The sequence below is a fragment of the Gymnodraco acuticeps genome, unplaced genomic scaffold, assembly GCF_902827175.1.
Source record: "Gymnodraco acuticeps unplaced genomic scaffold, fGymAcu1.1, whole genome shotgun sequence".
Lineage (NCBI taxonomy): Eukaryota > Metazoa > Chordata > Actinopteri > Perciformes > Bathydraconidae > Gymnodraco > Gymnodraco acuticeps.
The window spans coordinates 1,221,092-1,244,170 of record NW_022990047.1 but is presented as its reverse complement, the minus strand read 5'-3'; the positions used below and the strand labels follow the sequence as shown (position 1 = coordinate 1,244,170).

At 43.4% G+C, this 23,079-nt stretch overlaps 1 protein-coding gene across 1 annotated transcript in view; it reads left to right on the top strand.

Annotated features, from left to right (window-relative positions):
• Nucleotides 1-23,079, top strand: part of mapk8ip2 (mitogen-activated protein kinase 8 interacting protein 2) — a 37,520-nt gene that overhangs the window by 10,821 nt on the left and 3,620 nt on the right. Inside the window, 13 exon segments of the mRNA XM_034215670.1 lie at nt 8,010-8,115; nt 15,158-15,400; nt 15,519-15,594; nt 16,306-16,509; nt 16,936-19,027; nt 19,281-19,489; nt 20,287-20,362; nt 21,025-21,197; nt 21,292-21,401; nt 21,507-21,629; nt 21,760-21,830; nt 21,915-21,939; nt 21,941-22,014. Of these exon segments, the coding sequence (XP_034071561.1) occupies nt 8,010-8,115; nt 15,158-15,400; nt 15,519-15,594; nt 16,306-16,509; nt 16,936-19,027; nt 19,281-19,489; nt 20,287-20,362; nt 21,025-21,197; nt 21,292-21,401; nt 21,507-21,629; nt 21,760-21,830; nt 21,915-21,939; nt 21,941-22,014 (3,582 nt within the window).

Here is a 23,079-nt window from a genome sequence, read left to right as displayed (position 1 = left end):
TATTTTTCAAGTTTTTAATACTCTTATCAACATATGAGTGGACAAATATGCTTTATGCTAATGTTTATTATCATTTGAACAATGACAAATATTCTCATGAATATTAAACACAACAACCTCTGAACATTACAAATATTCGCCTCAATTCAACCTGGAACCTCTCTCATACAATAATACAATACAAAGTATGTGTGTGTGTGTGTGTGTGTGTGTGTGTGTGTGTGTGTGTGTGTGTGATGGATCGTTGGAGCTATGTGCAACTCAAGGCTATGCTCGAACGGGAGCTGGCTGGACGCTGACTATTCGTACAATGTCCCACTGTCTGGCTTCCTGCATAAAGTCAAGTGCTCGGCGCAGTTGTGACGAAATGTCGCTCCTCTGTTTTCATTTAAACAGCTCCTTCGATCCGTTAGCGCAGCTAGCTAGCACCAGATGCTAACAACAACAATGCACGTAAGGTCTCTCTCTCGCTCGCTCGGGCCACACATACACACACCCTCCCGGTCCTCCCAATAGCCAGTCGGTGCCTGCCGGTGAGCGTGGAAGTGTGGTCTGCCACAAGCGGGCGGCAGGAGCGGGGCTGTCAGCATCAGCTTGTAGATGGTATTTTAAACTTGATGGCTGAAACTATAGGTTACTTACGTAACCCCAGTTCTCAGAGTAACATGAAGTGAGATGTCTCACTATGGGATGCGCCTCATCGCGGAGCAAACAGAAGCATCAATCTCATTACGCCAATCCTGATTGGCTGGTGATCTTGACGTCAACGTCAGGGAATTCACCCCCTATAAGTAGCTTGCGCCACGACGCATGCATCATTAAAAAATAAGCACCTCTTCTCGCTTCACCATAGCAAGGAGGGCCGTCTGGTGAGACATCTCACTTCATGTTACTCTGAGAACTGGGGTTACGTAAGTAACCTATAGTTCTCATTCATAACACTCCGTTCGATGTCTCACTATGGGAAATTGTAGCTCCCGTATTGTCAGACGAGCTTATCTCGAAAATCACCAAACCAACCAGAACTTAACAGGTAGAGCTCTGACTCAACCAGGTGCCCAGCACTGCTTGAGTCACACTGGGAGCAGAACGTCCAGCCTGTTAAGAGGCGGACAAAAGTGAGCGGCGAGGACCAGCTCGCCGCTGCACCAATGTCTTGGATGGGAGACATCCTGGACAGAGCCCAGGATGCAGCCAGACCCTGAGTCGAAAGAGCTCGCGGACCCGAGGGTGCCTGCGAACTCTGACTCGTATGAGCCCCAAAGCAATTGCTTCCACAAACCAGTGGGAGAGCCATTGCTTAGTAACAGGCTTGCCCTTATAAGGGTTAGCCCAGGACACAAGGGGTTGGTCATTATGACGAAGCACCCTTGATCTGTCCCTGTACGTGCGTAAAGCACGGGCTGGACACGGTAAATCCGGCCGCTGTTCCCCGGAGGAATACAGTGGCGGGGAGGATGCCTCAATGTCAAATGTGGTACCTGAACCAACCGCCTTAAGATAAAGGTAGGGTTGGGCTTCAACCACACTCTGTTTGCCCTGGGGCAAACTGAGTGCATGAAGACTGTACAGATAGCGCATGAGTGCCACTGGCTCGCTTGGCAGCTGCCAGGGTCAGCTTCATGTCACACTGTATTCAGATTGTACCACTCACGGGCCAGGCCCATAGAGCCAAGCGCTCTGGGTGTGGGTGAAAGATCGCCCCCCCCGCTTGGGACAGTATGTCCCTGCGTAGTGGGAGTTGCCATGGCTGCCCGCACAGCAGCTGATATATCTCCGCTGGCCAGTGCGGAGCTATCAGGTTAAGTGTGTGGCGTTGCTCTCTCACTCTGGCCAGAGTTGGGGGTATCAGAGCCAAGGGTGGGAACGCGTACAGAAGGCCCGGGGGCCAATCGTGCGCGAGTGCATCCACGCCTAACGGTGCATTTAGATCGCGCATCGAAAAGAACAGCTGACACTGAGCATTGTCTTTCGATGCGAACAGATCCACCGCGGCTCTGCCGTAACGCACCCACAGCTGGCTCACAATCCTTGGATGTAGAGTCCAGTCTGCATAAAGTGGTATACCTCTGGACAGTAGATCTGCCCCGAGGTTCATCACTCCCGGTACTTGCGTCGCTCTCAGAGAGAGGAGACGTCTACCGCTCCATAGGATCAGTTTGCGCGCCAGTGTGTGTAACTGGAGAGAACGCAAACCCCCTTGGCGGTTAATATACGATATTGTGGTCGTATTGTCTGTCCTCACGAGGACGTGATGTCCCCTGAGGAAAAGCAGAAAGCGTTTTAGGGTGAGAAACACCGCTAAAAGCTCCAGGTAATTTATGTGCGCCCGCTGGAGGTCTCTGCTCCAGAGACCCCTCACCGGGCGACCTTCATAAATACCTCCCCAACCTGTCAGACATGCGCCCCGCGCGCCATGGCGCGCGGGGTTTAGTTTTAGGGCGGCCACCCAGCGCTGAAACTCCCTCATGTGTAAGCGTCCCAGTCGTACGACCAGGATGGCTGACGCCATGAGCCCCAGCAATCGCAGGCATGATCTGAAGAGAACATGTTTGCGCAGCTGGAAAAGAGCGAGACAAGCTCTGAAAGCTTTCACTCTTTCCGCTGACAAGCGAGCTGAAAAGGGCACCGAGTTCAGGCGTAAACCCAGGAAGAGTATAGTCTGCGCGGGGCACAACATGCTCTTCTCTGTGTTTATTATGAAACCCAGGTTGAGCAGGTGCTTTACGAGGACATTGTCTGCGTAACAGCCTCCTGCGGCGAGACCATGGTGAGGTCTCGCCGGGAGCTCCCGCCTGGTGAGGCGTGGGGCTCCGTTCCCCGCGTCTCTTGCCGCCACCGGGTCCCGGCCTGACACGGCGTGGGATCCCGGTTCCGCAGCTGCCGCTGTTAGTGAGCCCCAGACCGACACAGTGAGGGGCTCAGTCTCTGCGGCGGACGCCCCCGTGTCTTGATTGCCAAACGGCGAATCAGTGGACATGAGGGAGTCCTGTTCCAACAAGCTAGCTTGGTGTGCTAGCCGTCGGTGGAGGTTCTTTCGGGTGAAAAGGGCACAATGCCCGCACGAGCCGGGGTTGTCGATAGCCTCCTGGGCGTGTTCCAGCCCGAGGCAGGACGAGCAGACCTGGTGTGAGTCTGTGCCTGCTATCTTCAACCCGCAGCCGCATGACCGAGCCTCCGAGTCCCTGACTCCTCTGGTGTGAGGGGGAGAGGCGTCCATCTTGTTCGCCTCGTGGCGTGGAGAGGACCCGCTCGTAACAGGTACGTTGTTGAGAGAAAAAGTGTTACTAACCCGTCCTTAATCCGGAGAAAAAGGGACGGTGTGGGTCCTTTGTTCTCAAAGAATATTGACTGGTGTGTCAATATACTTCTAATCCTTTTCTCCTCCGTGAGAGAGAAAAAGAAAAGCGTCCTCGCCACCATGGTGTCGGTAGTAAGGGGAAGCTAGCTAGCAACAGGTGCGTAGCTAGCTTGAGTTAAATAAAAACCTTACCTTACTTTCCGGGGAAAGAAACGGCGAGGTCGATTTTAATACTAACTGGCGTTAGTATTACCGTCTTCTTGCGAAGCAGAAGGAGTAGCCGGCGAGCGCCCGTCGACCGAAATGGTTATATTTGGGTTCAGTCTGTGGACCGTTAAGCTTGTCCGGCTACGATAGAGATGTGCTCTGAAGCGAGAAGAGGTGTTTGAATGATGCATGCGTCGTGGCGCAAGCTACTTATAGGGGGTGAATTCCCTGACGTTGACGTCAAGATCACCAGCCAATCAGGATTGGCGTAATGAGAATGATGCTTCTGTTTGCTCCGCGATGAGGCGCATCCCATAGTGAGACATCGAACGGAGTGTTATGAATGAGAACTACGGGGCGGTCGAGGAAAAAAAATACACATGCGTTAATCGCGTTAAAATAATTAGTGGCGTTAATTTTTTTTTGCGTTAACGCGTTATTAACGCGTTAACTTGACAGCCCTCATTTATACATGTTCAAGCTACAGTCTACTGTATATGACAATGTTAATAAACAAATAGGGTAGACCTCTGTTGTTTCTCATCAAAAATATGTTCCTAGTATCTAGTGCAGGGGTGTCTACGGAGTACGGAGCCCCCTAGGGGACATGGAGAAGAAAAAAAATAATAATTTGAACAGAAAAAAAAAAAAAAAGTTTTGCGAGATATCGCAAAACCTTTGCGAGATCTCGCAATACTTTTCATTTAGTACTTCCTGGTCAGTTCGGCTGCTACGGCAACACAGAAACCACAACAATAGAGTGGTTCATCGATTTTACTTTGAGCTTGGCCTTAAATATAAAGATATAACATCAGTGCTTGACAATAGGCACGGGTTTCACACATAGACTGTAAATATAAAGGGTTTCACATAAGTGAAGACACCTCAAGAAAACACTCAGAGCGAGGGGACATGCACGTTCCTCTGAGCTGAGTTATTGACAGATTCGAATTTCGCGGATCAATAACTCATGAACATAACGTTGTAAAAATACAAACAACATGACTTTACAATCATAGCAAGGTAGACAACGAGCTACAGAGTCGTTTTTATCAGAACAGTTCGATACGCGCCGTCATCCGAGCTAAACATCAATAATTTGTCACAATCCGCAGCTGGAGGAGGGAGAGGAGTGCTTAGGGACCGTCTACAAACTGCAACAGGGTTTTGCGAGATCTCGCAAAAGTATTGCGAGATCTCGCAAAGGGGTTTTGCGATATCTCGCAAAGGTTTTGCGATATCTCGCAAAAGTATTGCGAGATCTCGCAAAGGTTTTGCGATATCTCGCAAAACATTTTATTTTTATTCAAATACATTTTGTTTTCTTCTCCATGTCCCCTAGGGGGCTCCGTGTGTCCAATTTACGGCCCTGGGGCCAAATGCGGCCCACGGACCAACTTGTGCTTGTCTTATATTGTACTTCTTTAATATATTAAACAGTATTATTCACATGTTAATAAGACCACTTTTCAAATAAATTCAGTCAATTATTTACATAACAAGCTTGTAATAGACCCTTCCTATATCTCCTTATTATAATCAATCTGAGGCTTCCGTTTTAAGGGATGGGCTGCCAACACTCAAAAGCATAATTTACCTACATTTGATTGATTTTGCTTACTTATAACTGAACTTATGAGGCAATACACCTCTAGTGAGTGGCCCAGCCCTTCGTATATTTTTCTGTATTTGGCCCTCGGTGAAAAAAGTTTGGACACCCCTTATCTAGTGTATATAAATGTATATTTCATTGTATTTTCACTAATACACATACTTACTACACACTCAAAACTGAAAACTGCTACACAGATCTTCTTGTACTGGAACTTTCCAATGCAACATCTTTCACTGGTATGTTCTTACTGTGAGACATCACTCTTTGAGTTGCTATCGACAATGTATGCTTTCTGGTAGTACTCTTTCTCAGTAACTAAGAACTAGTCCAGTTCAGTGTTTTGTTCAAATGATGTAGTTGTTTGTTTGGTGGGTCTGACTCACATTGACAGTGTCATATCCAAAGGTACCATAGAGGCTTCCGGCTCCGTAGGGCAGGTAGAAGGTGTGTCCATTGGCAGAGTAGGTAGAGGACTGCTGGGGGTTGAACTTTGTGTGTGTGCGTCTGTGAATGACATAGTTTAGGATTATCTCTGGAGGCATGTCAACAAACATGCCATCATGCCTCTTTTGACACTAATAAGTCAATTTACACAGTTGCTGATGCTTCCTTAAAGACTGAAAGTTATTAGTGGCATGGCTGCAAGTACACTCAAACTCTAAATCCCATGATGGCCTATTTCAGCTTTATGTCTACATGCTAAATATGTGTTGAAGTGTGTGACAGATGAGGGATTTATTCATGTCAGCCTGTTGGTTTATACTCACTGCAGGCCTGAGTGCTACAGTAGATGGCGTCCACCCACAGGTTGGCAGAGCCGGTGTCAAAGAGCACTTGGAAGGACTGGGGGGGTGTTCCAATACTGATGGCGCCATAATAGGAGGTCTGGGCATCACATTGGTTGGAGATAAAGAAAAAGAGGAACATAATAAAATAAAATGCAAACCCATCAGTCAGGGCTGTGTGTAAAATCGCGTTAAGCTAGGATTTCTTACATCAGCGAAGTTATTGATAGACATGTTGGCAGAGCTGGAAAACTCATCAGGCTGGTACTTGAGAGCCGGATCCTGGTAAGGCAGCTTAATCCCCTTCTCTCTCAGGGCCTCGCACATAGACTTGTGCTTATGCAGAGGGATCCTAAGGAAGAAGGAAGCATAAACATGAAGACGTTTAACCTGATATAACTATCCTTAGCAATTTTAGCGGTTGATCTTCAAAGTAATTTGCTCTCTCATAAAAATAAAATAGTTTATTTTACGAAACAGGCGCAGGATATACAGTAGAGATAATTTCCTTACCTGACGATTCCCTCCACAAGTGCCACACAGACCAAAACAGCATGATGCCTCCTGTCCACACAGCACTCCTGAATGGATACCAATCTGAGTCTTAACAGGCTTTATATACACATGTTTGGGCCCATATCAGCTAGACTGTTATCAAAACTTCAGTCATATCAGTTCCGACAGGGTGACGACCCTTACAGGTTTTTTCTAAAAGCTACACACTTCATTTGCACAACATTAATTCAATAAACACTAACTCAAATTAAAGCCTTTGGGTAACCATTGGAATAATGCACTGGTGACAAAGCTTTCAACGCACGCCGCTGTGTGGACGGGCCGTATAATTTGACACTTTTCATTGAGTAATTACTTAACTTTTATTCAATGTAATGAAGAGGTATGACAAATGTGTCTATTTTCTGTCTTTCAAGAAGATGATGCTGAGTTCTTAGCGCTTACGCTGAGTTATTTATACCTTTTTGCAGAATTAAAACAAATCTGTCTATAAAATATAATTATCAACAGCAAGGTCAAGTTTAATAGTTTGTGTGGAACTGTAACTTTCTGCAAATGGAAAATTAATGTTATATCAGACTATCAGTAGCACCTTAACCACACAGTTTAATCACAAGCTCTTGTGTTGTTCAGCATATCATAACTTTTAATAGTGTTTGGATTTGATAGCTTTATTCCTTTGAAAAGCTTAAGGACATTCAATGAAAAATACAACTTTTGTATGCTTGTTAATTTATTGTATTCTTTGTGCTTGGACTGGCCTATAGTCATAATAACATCTCCCCTAAGATTGGCTTTTACTTCCCCTGTATTTGCTGCCAATAGCACCTTGTTTGATATCAAAGCAGACCAGTAGCATGGGGGAACTCTGATTACAGTGCCTTTTAATGACCCCATTTGTTATGCAATTAGATTAGATCAGCCCATTTTCTCCATGGGACAGATGACATTGTGTACACAGGACCCTATGTGGCGGTTTGATGTAAGCTTGCATCCATATGTAATAGGTGGAGTGCCCCTTTCCTATTGGGAAAGCTGCAATGCAGCATTTCCTTCAACCCATAGCAATCTAAGAGCTGTAGAACTGAGAGCCTGCTGAAACTAATGGGGCAAAGATGAGCAGAGCCTAATCAAGAAAAGTTGCAATGCCACAGTTCATTACAGATACATACACTTCCCTGCTGGCATGCTGTTGCTGTGTATAGAAGTTTAGAAACTCTGGTGTAAGAGGCAATTGCCAATAATTCACTTTCAACTGTTATATCATCCACCATTTACATGATGAAATTCAGTCAACCTTATTTGAAATATTGCTATTAACTTGCAGCACTGTGTGAGAGTTATCCCATCGTGTAAGTGGAATGAATAAGAAGACAGAGGAGGTGGGTGTGTATCTGTCCAGTATATGTGACAGAGGCCCATATAGACAGTGACAGGCAATGAGTTACAGCAGCTCTCAGTGTGTGGGCATAAATCAATGAGATATTCCCCTCTGGAGCGCTAAGTAATGAAACAGGCACATTGCAGGTATAGGAATTGTTCCTCACAACATGTATTGAATATACTGTCTCTCTTGTGTTTCCAGACCATCCCACGACATCAGCCTGGAGGAGTTTGATGATGAAGATCTCTCAGAAATCACAGATGACTGTGGGATTGGACTCAACTATGACTCTGATCCTTATGAGAAGGTGGGGCCCCTTCTCTGTGCTTATGTTGTTTTCTTTTATAGAAATGTGACCTTTTATAGCACATGTTGTGCTTTGTGTCTCGACAATGTGAAAGCATAAACTAAACAAGTTATTTCACTGTTTGCAAACTTTAGATATTCATTATTGTGTGTATTTTAAGTGATATTTATTATTTTTTCCTACCAGATTTGTTAAGGTTTTAAGACTCTTCTACCGTTGCCTTGGAAAAATTCACATTATAGTTCATTAATGCAACCTGCATGTATTACTGGCAGAAAAAATGAAAATATTTAGCTTCAGGGGAGCTTTAGTGAAATGTAGCTAAGAAATGTGACATTAAGAGGACAGAAAACAAAGCTGACTTGGTTTGCATAGCTTTTTTGTGTATGCTTATTTTCAAAGGTTATCTTATATAAGCATCTCTGTAGCTCTTTTCATCCAAGCTACCAGTATTGCAGTTAACACAGTAATGGCCATAAGCCTCAGATATTCATATTTGTTTTAAACCAGGACAAAATTAATACATTTCCTGGCTATGATGAACATAATTCTCCATGTACTCTGATTATCATAATCATAGTAAATCTGAGCAAACAGCATGTATTCACTAAACTCCTTGGCTTCTCTACTTGGCATGTTATAGACATTCTAGTACTTCCACTAAACCTCCTATTCAAGTGACTGTTATGAAGTATATGCAAATAATTGAGTCATTAGCTGAATCATCCCACATGTCTGACCAGCTCAGACCTTAATTACTGAATTTCTAAGAACTATTATCTCATATCCTCTCTCTTTTTCTGTATTTCTCGTGTCTCCATCCTGTGGGATGTAAATGTTTAATGCTGGTGGCGTGGAGCCATGGCTGCAGCAGAGGGTGGGTGACCCAATGCAGTTTGCTGCTATGCAGAGACAACCTCCCTCCCTTACTCCCTCCCACCCTCCCATGTGTCTTCCCTTCCCTCCCTTCCTCCTATGCAGAGTGTTGCTCAGAGACAGAGCTCAGATTCCCTCCCCCTTGTTCTGCTACCACCTATCCACTCCCTTTCCCCCTTAAAGCTTTGCTTCCTTCACTTTCTCCCTCTCTCTCTATTTCTGCGAGGTGAACGGGGATTTAGCTCAGAAATAGTTGGTTCTGAGGGTTAAGCTCTGTGTATAAATCTGTGCTAGATATTTAGCATCCTCAACTGTAATCCACCAACAAAACACATTATGGGTGGCTAGCCAAAGCCCTTCTGTAAAAAGACATGTCTGCATAGCCCTCCAGAAAAAGAGATCATTTAGAGGGTAGATGTTTTGGAGAGGTCAAACCATAGTAAACCATGCATCAGTGCCCTCTTCCACCTCTCACACACATCAGCAGAGGCCATGACTGCTCTCTTCCCAAACAAGAAAGCGCAGGGCAGAGAGCGGCGGGCCTTGTTACATTACATCATTGCCAAGAGGAAGTGATCTTGCTGACATGGGATGGATAGGACAGACTCCCAGTTGCCCTCTGTGTGTTTGCGTGCACATTTAAATAACAGAGAATGAAAAGCGAGACAGAGAATGTTGTGCACGGGGTGTTTCACATGGTATTTGATTTTGCTTGCATCAGTAGGATGGGTGACACCCTGTCAGCTCATCAGCAGCAGCAGTCCTTCCCTCTTGCGTCGCACCCTGCTGATGAGGAGAGAGGCTGCTGGTTTTTATATCAGATAGGATTCAGCCATATCAGGCAGTATGTTTTTGATATTAAGGACAGCCAAACTAAACAGTGAGATTATCCTCCGCCCTCAATCCTCGGCTCTGATTAATTCCAATTTGTTATGGGGTTCAAGTCTTAATCTGCATAACCCTTTAGATCAGTACTTAGCCCAGTGTTTCCCCTATATACAAATAGTGGCGGCGCAGCGCCGCTGCTGAAATATGCGCGCCGCTACTAGGGGGCCCCAGCCAGGTACCCACATTTTTTTACAAATATTTGTTTTACTTTATTTTTATTTATTAAAATAATAATAAGTGGCGACCCTTTTTCATTTTTGATTGTTTGTTATGTGGATTTGTAGTATTTGTGTTACTGTATGTTCAATAAGGTGTAATTTTGCTAAATCTTGAGACATTGCCACTGTATGTACTAGGCAGGGCCGATTTTTGGCATAGGCGATAGGCTGGTCGCCTAGGGCGCCAGATCTGGGGGGCCCTGCGCTGGTAGCTCTGGGAGGGGAAAAAACATTTTTGACCGTTGGCGCTCATCCTAATTTTCGGCCTTGATGTAACAACGTTCATAATTAAGTAAATGTAACACCCTTTTCACCCCGGTTACACTTTTAATTTGCCCTGTACGATGTGGTGAAAGTGGAGGATGTTGGCTTATCAGGCGCCCGCAGCTCACAGCCAAAGTGCAAGCGTGGGAGCGAGAAAGCGAGCGAGGGAGAGAGAGAGAGAGGGTGCACCGGTACCGGCGCTGTTGTTATTAGAATCTGGTGCTAGCTGCGCTAACGGATATAAGAAGCAGATGTTTCTACAACCAGGGTGGAGGAGAGCTCTCCTGTCAGACTGAGAGGCTCAGTGAGGTAAAGTACTCTCTGAGTGTTTAGAAAAAGTTAATTTTAGTCATCTCAGTGGGTCTCAAACGTTTTGACCACATATTATGTAAACACATATTTCCAAGGCACTCCTTTATAATTATTAGGATAAATAAAAACAGGTTTGAAATCATTCCAATGTATACTACGGACAATAATCAAAAATATCGTTTAAAGTTGGAGAGATGCATACAAAAATATGCATAAATAAATAAATGTTAACTGGTCAAATAAGATATGAATAAACAACAAAAATAAAATAAGTTACATTTATTTGTTATTGGTTATGTTCACATACTTATTTGATTATTAAAATGTAAATCGATCTTTTTCATATGGGTGTTTAGAGTTGTACCCCCTAGATCAGGTCTCTAGTAATTGTGTGCTCAAAGTGCACCAGATTGAAGCATTTTACTTTAAAATGTTAAAAAAAATATTCCCGGGGGGGGCATACCCCCGGACTCCCCTAAAGGATGTGACGTCCACCCCCCAATTCAAACATGTTCATACAATACTGAATACATTTGAAGCCATGTTGACGTATATCACCTAAGTCAATAAGTTTCTGTTTTTGTAGTGTATTTGTCTTTTGTAGAGATTTTTAATTTATTCTTTATATATAAAATCTAGCCTAGGGCAGCAAATTGGCTAGAACCGGCCCTGGTACTAGGCCTCAAGAGCCTTTCTTGTGCTGGCAGACACATAGAAACAAATTGGCGGGGCGCACTTCGCACGTGCACACACTACAAAATTCGCTGCTATTGATTGATTGATTGATTGAAAAGTTTATTAACAGCTTGTATATTGGGTACAGTACAGTACAGCTCAAAACATACAATTGTTAAGGGGATGCAGACCAGAGAAAGACTTTCGTCTTGTTTACATTAGGGTCCCCCATTTCCAATTCATCATATCATTTAAGACATATAAGACATATTTGACATACAGATGACTCCATCCTAGGGGAAACACTGCTTAGCCTTTGTGATGGACACACACAAATGCATGTGAACAAAAACAAATAGACACACACTATGCCTGACAATAGGCACATTCACACCGCAGTACTTTTCCCACAAAGGTTCATGAGAATTTAGTTCATGAGAACTCTTTTCTCGCGTTCACACCAAAAAGAGCCGGTACTAAAATTAGTTCATGAGAACCTTTTTACCCCCCGGCTCTCTTGTGAGAAAAGAGCTATATTTCTGATTGGCTGGGCGGATTGCAAACCACGCCCCGTAAAACTCCCAAAAAGTTTTGTGAAGCCGCCATTTTATTATCCTCGCATTAGCATTATTAGCATTAGCATTAGCCCAGCGCAGAAACGCAGAGAGACTAACTTATGGCAACACAAAATAAAACATGGGAGCGGTGGAGATGAGGAGGTGTCGGCGTTCTGGCGATTTACTCGGAAGGCTTCAGTAGAAGTTGCTGGGAGTCCCAGCAGCTTCTACTGAAGCCAGTCCCTAACTCCGGGGACTTCCGGCCGGGGACTCCGGGTGGCAGTATACGCCGTGAAGTGGTTTGCGGCCTGCCAGTAAACCCAAAGCAGAAGAAGAAGTGACGTCAGCGGCTTCATTTGCCTAATCCACCCCCAGGGACTTATTCCGGTGTGAACGCGATCTGTACTTAGTTCATGAGAACTAAAGAGTTCTCATGAACTAAGTTCTCATGAACCTTTGTGGGAAAAGTACTGCGGTGTGAATGCGCCTAATGTCATCCTGAGCTGAAGGCAGGCAATTAAGGATCGTTCACATTGGTTTGTTATGAAATTCATATTTTTTGATCTGGTAACTGCTGGCCAAATGCCAAAATGTCATAGCATATCTGGCCCAGGCTGTCCTTTCCTACTATCCATGATGTCAGAGGGGATTAGGTTTGACAATGGGTTTTCAACCATGTGATTTGTTTTTGTTTTTAACTCAGCATATCAACATAACAGGACCACAATGGAGGCAACCTTTTTTGTGTCTCTGAATCTCCCTTACAAACACAAATCTCCCTTATAAACACAAAAACGCCCTGCTGCTTTCTTCCACGTCTCGCTCAGGATTGTTCACATCCTGTCTCTCAAGCATCCATCTCTGTCTCACCAGAGCATGGATTGAACACCATGAACATATGCATAATTCAGTATGTGACAGAGAAATGGGGTATGATTCCCAGCTGTGGTGCTAGTTTGAAATGTGGACATTTCAATGATAGATGAAGGGCCATCACTCAGCTAGGTGGTCTCTTTAAATGGGAGGCTAATAGGCATCTGTCCTACACTCCGGCATTAAATTCAACTAGATTACAAGCTACATTTGGAAAACGGTCTTTATGAGGGATCAAATGCACCCACATTTCAAAATAAAACAGAAGCCAGGATCATGATAACACAACACCTAACTTACCAGCAGAAGAGCTTGTTTGCACGGGTTCAATCACAGCGCTGGATGGGATGTCCTTGGGGACTGGAGACCTTGAGGATTGATTCTCGCCAACACACAACTCTTATTTATACATCTCTCTTTTTCTTAAAGTCTCCCTGCCTGTCTGTCAGTTGCCCGGGCTAAAAAATGACTCTTGACAGTACAGATTTTTCTCCGAGGCAAATGTGGCACTTTCACAACCTTGCTGATGGATCTCTGGATTTTTACACTGACATAGAGTTATAGGTCACATATCCCCAGTGATGTTTTATAATGGGTCAGTGTGAGGAGACAGCATTGTGAAACTTGACAGTAGTACATTATGAAGTGAGATGATATAATGATCGATTGAAAGGTTTCTTAGCACACACAAAATTCCTTTCAAAACTTTGTTTCACATTAACAGCTAAATGACAGACAAAATATCTATGTTAATGAGTTCTATTTATGAATATTCATGTGGACTCTGTCAGCAAAAGACTGTGTGTTGATTTTTGTTGCTGTGGCATAAAGTGGATGCACCAGTCGTCAGCATAATGTTGTTGGATGGGTGAAAGGGTGAGCTTTGATTCCTCCATTAAAGAGACTGCACTGAAAGGCATAGAAACTGCTGCGCTGTTCAAACTGCAAACCAGATAAATCAATCCTTGTGTTAGCATTGTCAAAGTAGGGAAGAGATGATCAGAAAAAGTAGTATCGTGCACTCTGCATCTGGTAACGAAGATGTAGCAGCTTATTGTAATATCAGCATAAGCAAGGTTTCCTGCTCAATGTTTGAGGCTCATCAGGGAGAGATAACGTTAAATGAGTGAAGCATGGGTCAATATGAACATGTCACTACCCCGCAGTTATCTATATTATCTCCATAAACATCAAATCAGCTTAAACTCTTAAAATGGCACATATTGGAATCATATTACATTTAGGTAAGAAACAAATATTTTAATTGTATCAGCGATCTTTATTAAATGAAAAACGTTTATAAACACAGTTCACCTGCAAAAATCAGTGAGGATATTTATGATTACCCCGGTAATGGTTATTTGTCACAGTAACTTTCTTGAGTCTTCTTTTTTAACAATCCGTAATAATATATCATCCCTTGGTGAGAGATTATACAATTCCACAAAGCAGCTATTTGATCAATGTTGCCTTGTGACAGACATTGAAATTACCTATTCTTCCACAACTAGCCAACATTGGGAGATGTGTGTCAATTATCTACTTAATTGAAATTGCACCCTCATTAAACCTTGTATCTGGCAAATATAACACTTATATGCTTATGGAGGTGTGGTCTTTTGAACCTTAACATCATTTAGTGCACTCCTTTCCGGTAAACTTGCTGAAACCTGAGAGATGTCTGATTGATCCACTCTCGTTTCCTTGCCTCTCCTATGTTTGCGTTCGTCTTTCACACATTATCTCTCCTTCCTTTGTCTTCAAAACAGTCCATCCTCAAGACTGCTGTTCTGCTTTTGCAGGGTTTTTGCAGAGTGACTTTATATTTAGTGACTTAATTGGTTCAACCTTTTCACCTTTTTCTTTTAATGGGGAGGTGTTTATGTTGTTGATGCTGAAGGCTGCACCTACCTGCTCTTTCTTATGTATACAAACACACACATACACTCAAAATATATTCATGTGTGCTTATGATGAACAAAACACTCAAGGCTGCAAGAAAAAATCCTATCAGCAAAATGTACTGTGGCTGTTCATGTGTGCAGAGTTGCCAACTACAGTGCTTTTATGTGTGTGTCTGTGTTTTACAAAGGCCCTCTGTGTAATCACAGTACATTGTGTCGCATGCCGTCCATCTGTGCTCTCCTTGTTGCATTCATCTCTTGGACAGGCCTGTTCTTGGCAAAGCTTTTAAAGGAAAAAGGATGTAATATTATGCAGTGGATAGAAGGTAGCAGCTTTTTCCTTTCATTTGTGTTAGTTCACTACATAATAGTTTCCCTTCATGCTTTCAGAGCAGGAAATGCTTTAATTTGTCTATATGAAATATAATTCAAAGTGTGAAAACATACAAATCCCCCTTCTCCTTTCTGGCTTTAGGACTCCCTTATACTGGAGAAGAGTGACATGCACCACGCAGTCTGCTCCTTCCAGGATGACTTCCAGGAGTTTGAGATGATTGACGACGAAGATGAGGATGATGAGGATGATGAAGACGACGAAGATGAAGAGATTGACCCTGATGCACCCCCGTCCCCCTCTGCCTCGCCTCCTCTCTCTCCTTCTCTTGGCACACTTAAGAGCAGACCGACCACACTGAACCTCACCACTGCTGTGTCACAGGTTAGCAGCCTGAAGCTCTGGTCCCAACAAACACTAATATCGATTATGCACAATTCTTACTCGTTGTCATAGTACTGTTCAACATTGTTCAGTATCTCCTTTGCTCTCTTTTCATTAGGATTCATTGAACAACAACAGCAGTCTGTCGCCCAAAAAAGGAAGCTGGCAAGACTCTTTACGGAAGACCTCACAGGGTAAATAAATGACAAATTATCTGTGGTACATAAATAGCCTGCATCAAAGCTTAAAGGTGGGGTAGGTAATTTTGGAGAAACCAGCTCGGGTGCGCTAGAATTTGAAAATACACAGCCGGAAAATATCTGCCTCCTTACAGATCCCCTCCTCCAACACACACGAACGCGCACATGACCAATGAGGGCACGAGATAAGTTTGTGCACAGATGGAAGGCTGACAGGCAGGTACTGTAGGCCATCCAGTTATTTTAGCCGGGCCGGCTAAAATGATTGGTCGTGCTTTTTACATTACTACAGCTTCCACAGATGAACTTTTTTTATGGATTTTTGGTCAAAGCACTTAAGATATTCATTGCTATCGGGATGTTAAGAGCATTCCATGGAATATAACAAAAAGTGTATCTCGAGCCGGTTTCTCAAACTTACCTACCCCACCTTTAACTTAAATTATTTTCTACAATATGTAGAATATTAACATATAATACAGTATAATACAACACAATAACATATCCCTAAATTCAACAGAATGTAATTAAGTTGTTTTTTTTAAATAAAAATGGCTTTGATTGGCTCAAGTGTGGTAATTTGAAGGTACTTTAAACATAAACATAAACATAACTTACCAGATAAATCAATGCTGCATGTTCAAAATAAGCTCCTTTACACATTGCAGGTATAACTTTCAAAATAAATATCTTCTATCCCTCCAGGTCGTCTGTCTCCAACCCACACATGTCTGGAGGATGGTGTCCCTGTGACAGGCCAGTGCCCAGCCTCTCCAGTTACCCAGGCACCAGGGTCTCAAACCAAAGGTACTCCCCAAAAACAGACTGGGGAGGGCGGGAACCCCCAATCCCCTCACAGGCCCCTCCTCTGCGACATGGAGGGCAACAGGCGGGAGAGGCCCGAATACGGTAACAAAAAGGCCAACCCCAAAAGCAGATAATTCCATAGTCATCAGTGTCGTGTGGTGCCGTGATGTGAAATGGAGTGACGTGAAGTGAATTTGACTTGTTCACCAGTACAGTATGTTTTAACACTCTCATGGTGATTCTTACAGTCCCATTTGCACATGTCCACTTTAGGGAGTTACATGAGTATGCTTCTAGTGAAGAGATGGCTGAACTGACTCATCCATCACCCTCTTGTTTTTAAATGTAAAACATGTCATTTCATTCATTATTACAATTATGTCCAAATTGCCTTTTCCCCACAACCCTTATGATATGTCTCCTTTCTGTGTTTGCATATTTCTCATCATCTTCTTCATTCCTTTGTCATGCATTATTTTCATTTTCTTATGGCCCTTCTTGTTTTTCTGCCCCTTTTTATCTCTGTAGGCTCATTTGGTCAACACAAGTCCCACCCTTGTTCTGGTGATCTCACTGAGCAAAAGGCAGATCCATTAATCCAGAAGACCAGAGTACCTTCTGTAGATGAACAATCCCAGTGTTCAGACACAGAGGTGGACCATGACCTCAACAGCGACCACAACCACAAACACTCAAACCGGCGTGCCACAGACACTTACACAATCACCAGTGAGTCAGGTTTGGAGCCAGAGAACGACTTAGACCTGGATGGGACCAGTCACTGCTTGTCATCCACTGCCCCCATTGGAGTCAATGACGGTGCAGATACACCGCTGTCTGATGAGGAGCTGGAGAAGGACTATGATGTGGAATTTATGTGTAAGGAGACCTACGATATGGTGTGTAAGGAGAGTCGATGTTCATATGTAGAATTCCCCTCAATTGAACCCACCTCCTTCTCTAGCTATGTGTCCACCAGTCGTTCAGATGCAGGAGTTTCTGCCATGGAGGCAGCAGGTAACGACTCCACCTCTCCATCGTCAGACCCAGGGATAGCAGATATGAACCAGCAGGGTTACATGACTTCAGACCAGGATAAGGACCTAAGCTCTCCTGGCTCTGACTCTGACATTGAAGGGGAGCTGGAGGCAGCGTTTACCTGTGGAGCTGTGGTCTCCAACATGATCTCCTCTATCTCTGAGACCGAGCTGGACCTGACAAGTGATGAGAGCAGCAGTGGGCGCTCGTCCCACCTCACCAACTCCATTGAGGAGGCCAGCTCGCCTACATCAGACCAGGAACTGGACCTGGAGACAGAGTTAGAGCAGGACAGTGACATTGTGGGACTTAAAACGTCTCTACTTCTTGGCCAGCCTGACCCAATCAAAGAAGGGTCTATTCTTCCCTCTCCTTCGCCTCTACCCTCACCATACCCTCTGGACTCACCCATCTTACCTCCTGAGCCCTACGAGGAGGAGCCCCTGCAGAATGTGGATGATGAGCTGTCTTTTGAGCACCAGGCGGACCCAGATGAGACTCTGCCTCCAGCCCAACAATGTGAAGACAGTCTGTCCAGACAGATGGTACTGCAGATAGAACCAGACCACAGTCTAGAGAGCTTCAAACGCTCCTTCTACCTGCCAGTTGGACCAAGGCTTATGCCCAATGCAGATGAATATGATGGAACCAGTGAAGGCGAGTCTGACTCAGAGAGTGAAGACGAACTGAGCGAGAACTCAGACTCACCGTGGCTGCTCTGCAACTTGGTCAACAGGATGATCTCAGAGGGCTCGTATCCCATCAGTTGTCCTGAGGACTGCTTCAAGAGGAAGTTGTCTGTGTCCGACACCATCTCACCATCCTCAGACATTGGAGAGGGAGATGGTTTCAATGATGAGGACCAAGAGAAGAAGGCAGAGATGGATGAATTAGATGAAGAAGAGAAGGAAGCTAAAGGGTACGATATGATGGAGCCTGGAGAGAGGAGGAAGAGTGTGGAGGGGTGTGAACACAACGGGAGGGGAATCACAGATTTAAACACCTTGTATGCAACGCAAGACTCTGAGAAGAACTTCACAGACAAACCATCTAAGAACACTAGAAGACAGGAGGAGGATCAAGAGCCCAATAATGACTTGATGATGCACGAGGGAAGGAAGGAACTGGACTCTCCGAGCCTCAGTGAGAGCGTGGTGAGCGACAAAGACGAAGGGCGAGAGACTGAGCCCAGGCCAACGAGCCGCTCCTCAGCCTCTCTTGAGCGTATCACCGAGGTTAAACACAGCCTGACACTAGACATACCGACCACCCAGACCAACCGCTGCTTCAGCCTCTCTTACTCTACAGACAATGAAGAAGAGGAGGACGATGGAGACTCATACCCTTTAATGGGTGACATGAGGAAGCAGTCCTACAGGGAGAGTGACTTAGAGCTCGACAGTTCACCACCAATTGATTCCAGTGTACAAAATCATCCCTTATCTGACCGAGACCTCCCACTGTGCAAGACAAATCTGTCTCTGAGGCAGTCAAACGAAGAGGATGAACTGGCCTATGACTCCATGAAGTACACACTAGTGGTGGATGAGAATACTACGCTGGAACTAGTTAAACTCAGAAGGTATGATCTGATGGTGTGTTGAATGTATGAAATCTAAGAAAGAAATTGTATGTGTGTGTCTTTGTTTCAATTGAGCGGAACACATTTAATATGATTTGCTTTATTCTACTACAAGAAGTAATAATATAACATTGTTTCTAAATGTTTTGATCAAACTCTACTTTATGTCTGGTGGTGAATCAAGCAGTTTAAAGCATTTGTGGATGTCTAACCCTAAATTGATATTTGAAACGGACACATGTTGTCCTCTCAGGTGCACATCCGTTCTGAGCGATGAAAGTGAGCTGTCCACGCTATGTGATGAAGACCATGTGGAGACAGGGCAGGTGAGCTACGGTCGCGATAATGAAAAAGTGAGGCCAGAATTTCTCAGTTCTTCTGAGGACTCTTCACCTGAAGCTGATCTCCCATTCTCCAAGAAGTTCCTCAATGTGTTTGTCAACAGCACCTCCCGCTCCTCCAGTAAGTCCCACACCCTTCTGGAAAACACCCAGATATGTTTTTGCAATCAAAGTGTCAATTTTAGGATTAAAGGAACGGTTTGACATTGTGAATTTACACACATTTTCTTTCTTCCTGATAAATCAATACAACTGTATTGGTCAATAAACTTTAAAAGTACAGTCAGGGAATAGTAAGCTTAGCTTAGCATCAAGTATTACATTATTCCAAAAGTCTCTAAAGCTTAACACATTATATATTAATTATATTATTCAATTAAACCCAACCTGTCATAAGTGCTGTGCTGGTAGCGGCATTTTCCAAAATATGGAAGTATTCCTTTAAATTAAGCCAACATGTAGCCAATTATACAGCCTACAGGTTATAGCCCAGCAACATTATTGGTAAACATTTCCCCTCAGGGTCCTTACCATGATACACTACATTTAGGTTTAACACATTGCTGTCAGAATGATACAGTAGCATGTGATCTAAATTTGAGAGGGAGACCACACAAGCGCACAATGGGAGGGCTCTGCTGCTTCCCAGTACATCCCTCATCAATCAGTACTCTAGCATCAAGATTTATATCCCTAATGAAGAGTGATTTGCATAATGAAAGGCTCATTACAAATGCTTTCTTTTCCATTTATTTTTTGACAAATCTAATAACAAATCTAACTTCCTTGCAAAAAGTTAACTTGAGAGTATAGCACCAACAAATAACTACAACCATGGAATAATGTATTTTATTTTAGACATTTGAACAAGGTCGTTTTCAGGTCATCAAAACAGTCTTATGTGTTTCTGCTGTCTAGGCACAGAGTCTTTTGGACTTTTCTCCTGTACCATCAATGGAGAGGAGAGGGACCAGACACACAGGGCAGTCTACAGGTGAGACAATCTACAGCACACTCATTCTTGATCATGGGACAATATTTGGAGAAATGTGAATTACAGTGAAAATTAGATCTATAGATAAATATTGCAAAAGGTTGTAGAAACATAATGGTATTGTGAATGCCATTAGCTCCAAAATTGCCCTTTTCTGTCTAGAAGAAAAAGTCTAGCTAAACAAAACAATATTTCTTTAAGTTGACACTAATTATGTTAGGGAGGAGGGCAGATGTCCAACTACAGCTGGGCTCGAGAGCTGCAGGACGACCAGTAATAATCACATCAGCCACCTGTGTCTCTGCTTGTGTGTGTGCAATAGTGAGAGAGAAAGCTACAAGCACCTTACTATTATATACATTTATGTTGTGGATGTAATATTATGCATTCGCTTTGCCATTGTTCTCTTTCAGTAAGTACATCCCCTCTAACTAGAGCACTTTGACTCCTTAATATTACTATAACTCTTTTGTTTCCAACCCTGTCAGCTGTTTCCTAATTTATTTATCTCTTCTCCCCATGGGAGTCACCCAAAACCAAATCAGATGCTTCCTGATCAAATGAACTCCAGTCTAAAGGATGCCTAACAGCAGGAAACACATGCAAAGACACACTGTTTAACATTTCTCTTTTGTCCTCTGACTCTCTGCTGCTCTCTGCAGGTTCATTCCCAGACATGCAGATGAGCTGGAGCTGGATGTTGATGATCCTTTATATGTGGAGGAAGAAGAGGATGACTACTGGTACCGAGGTTATAACATGCGGACAGGGGAGAGGGGCATCTTTCCCGCCTTCTATGCCCACGAGGTCATAGGCCAATCTAAGGAGTTGTTGGGTGAGTTGAGAAATACATCACCTGTCATTTTCTGCGTCTCAGTGTGAAGGTCAGAAGAATCACATGCTCTGTATGTCTGCATTACAACCCGTAGGAATGAAAAGAAATCCTGCATGGATCGAGACTTTCAACGTTCAGTTTTTGGGGTCAGTCGAGGTACCTTATCACCAAGGCAACGGCATTCTCTGCGCTGCCATGCAGAAGGTAAGTTAAGTGGAAAACAGCAAAACACATACCCAATCACAAACAAATATGTATTCACCATTAAAGCATATTTGTATTGACACAAAGGTATTTTCTGTACATAAGATTGCGATATCGAGGAAACGGACGGTACATGTGCGGCCTCCTTCTCTGTGTGAGCTGGAGATTAGCTTGCAAGGAGTGAAACTGATCATGAGCCTGGAGGATGAATATGATGCCCTTGATGAGGTATGTACAAATAATTACAGTCATTTATAAATGACTCACATAAAGATAGATCATTTCTTTATTGTGAAATTATGTTGCATTGATGGTTATGTCTTTACACCTTTGTCTCTGCATCTCTCTCTTCCTGTAGTATGACAGATGTAGTCACTTCTTCCAGATGAAGAACATCTCATTTTGTGGATGCCATCCGAGGAACAATTGGTAAACACACACATTGGTTTTCTGTCCTCATGTCACCATTGTTTAGTGTGACTGATTTAATCATATTTGTTCTTCTCTCTGCAGTTACTTTGGCTTCATAACTAAGCACACCGATGCTGAACAGATTTGCTTGCCACGTGTTTGTATCCCAGGAGTCTATGCGACCTGTAGCAGAGTGTGTTGGGTGAGTCCAAATCACATTATCACATCACTTACCATACATCAGAATTACCAAGGCACACTAATGACTTGAAAAGCCTATAACATTAACTATTTAGCTGTAAATCATATTTGAAGTGCTCTTTGATGTTTTGCTTCTGTAGTCTGATATCAAAGTCCATGAGAGTGCATCTTTACTACCAATCACTCTCATCTGTAGCTGGATAAGTGAGCACTGATCCAGGTTTATTTTGCAGTATAGCCTTTTATGTGTGTGCATGTCTGGGAGCTTAGCCATGCCAGATTCCTACATATTGCATTTGAATAATTAAAAATACAGATTGTTTACTGTCTCAAGGTGAGGCAAGAGCAGGCAGACGTGTATGGCTGCAACTAATGAGATTCTTTTTTAGATTCATCTATTAATCTTTTGGTATATAAATGTCGGAAAATGGGGATGAAGAGTAGAATGTGTTCCTTAAAGGTGATGTCTTTTTTTGTCAGTCCAAATCCCAAATCCATTAAAGTTTATATGATATAAAACTGATAAAACGCCATATTTGAGAGACTGAAACAGCATGTCCTAGGATTTCTGCATCCATTATCAACATATTTGTTAAACATTTTCTGTTAATCAACTAATCGTTTCAGCAGAGCAGTAGGGTTGGGCTGAGCTTCACATTGTGCTTTGTCTGTGAAATAGACAAACCCTATGAAAAAAACCAGTAACACTGCTTTCAGTGAGATTGGTTCTGTGTTTGCACTAGAAGCAATCTTTACGTTGGCACCAAACAGCCATTTCTTTGTAAATAGTCAGAACATGGCTTTACAAATTCTGTTACAATATGGATCACTAAGTAAGTGTCTTCTAAATGCTGGCAGGTTGATCTTCAGTCATCTGTTTGTCTTATTATAGTATTATTAAATCTCAGTGCTGCGTTTGACACTGTTGACCACAACATATTACAAGACTGACTGGAAAACTAGATGGGACATTCGGCAACAGTTCTAAATGGGATTGAATCCTACTTAAAGGACAGAAACAACTTTGTTTCTATAGGTAAATACACATCTGAGTTGACACATATGA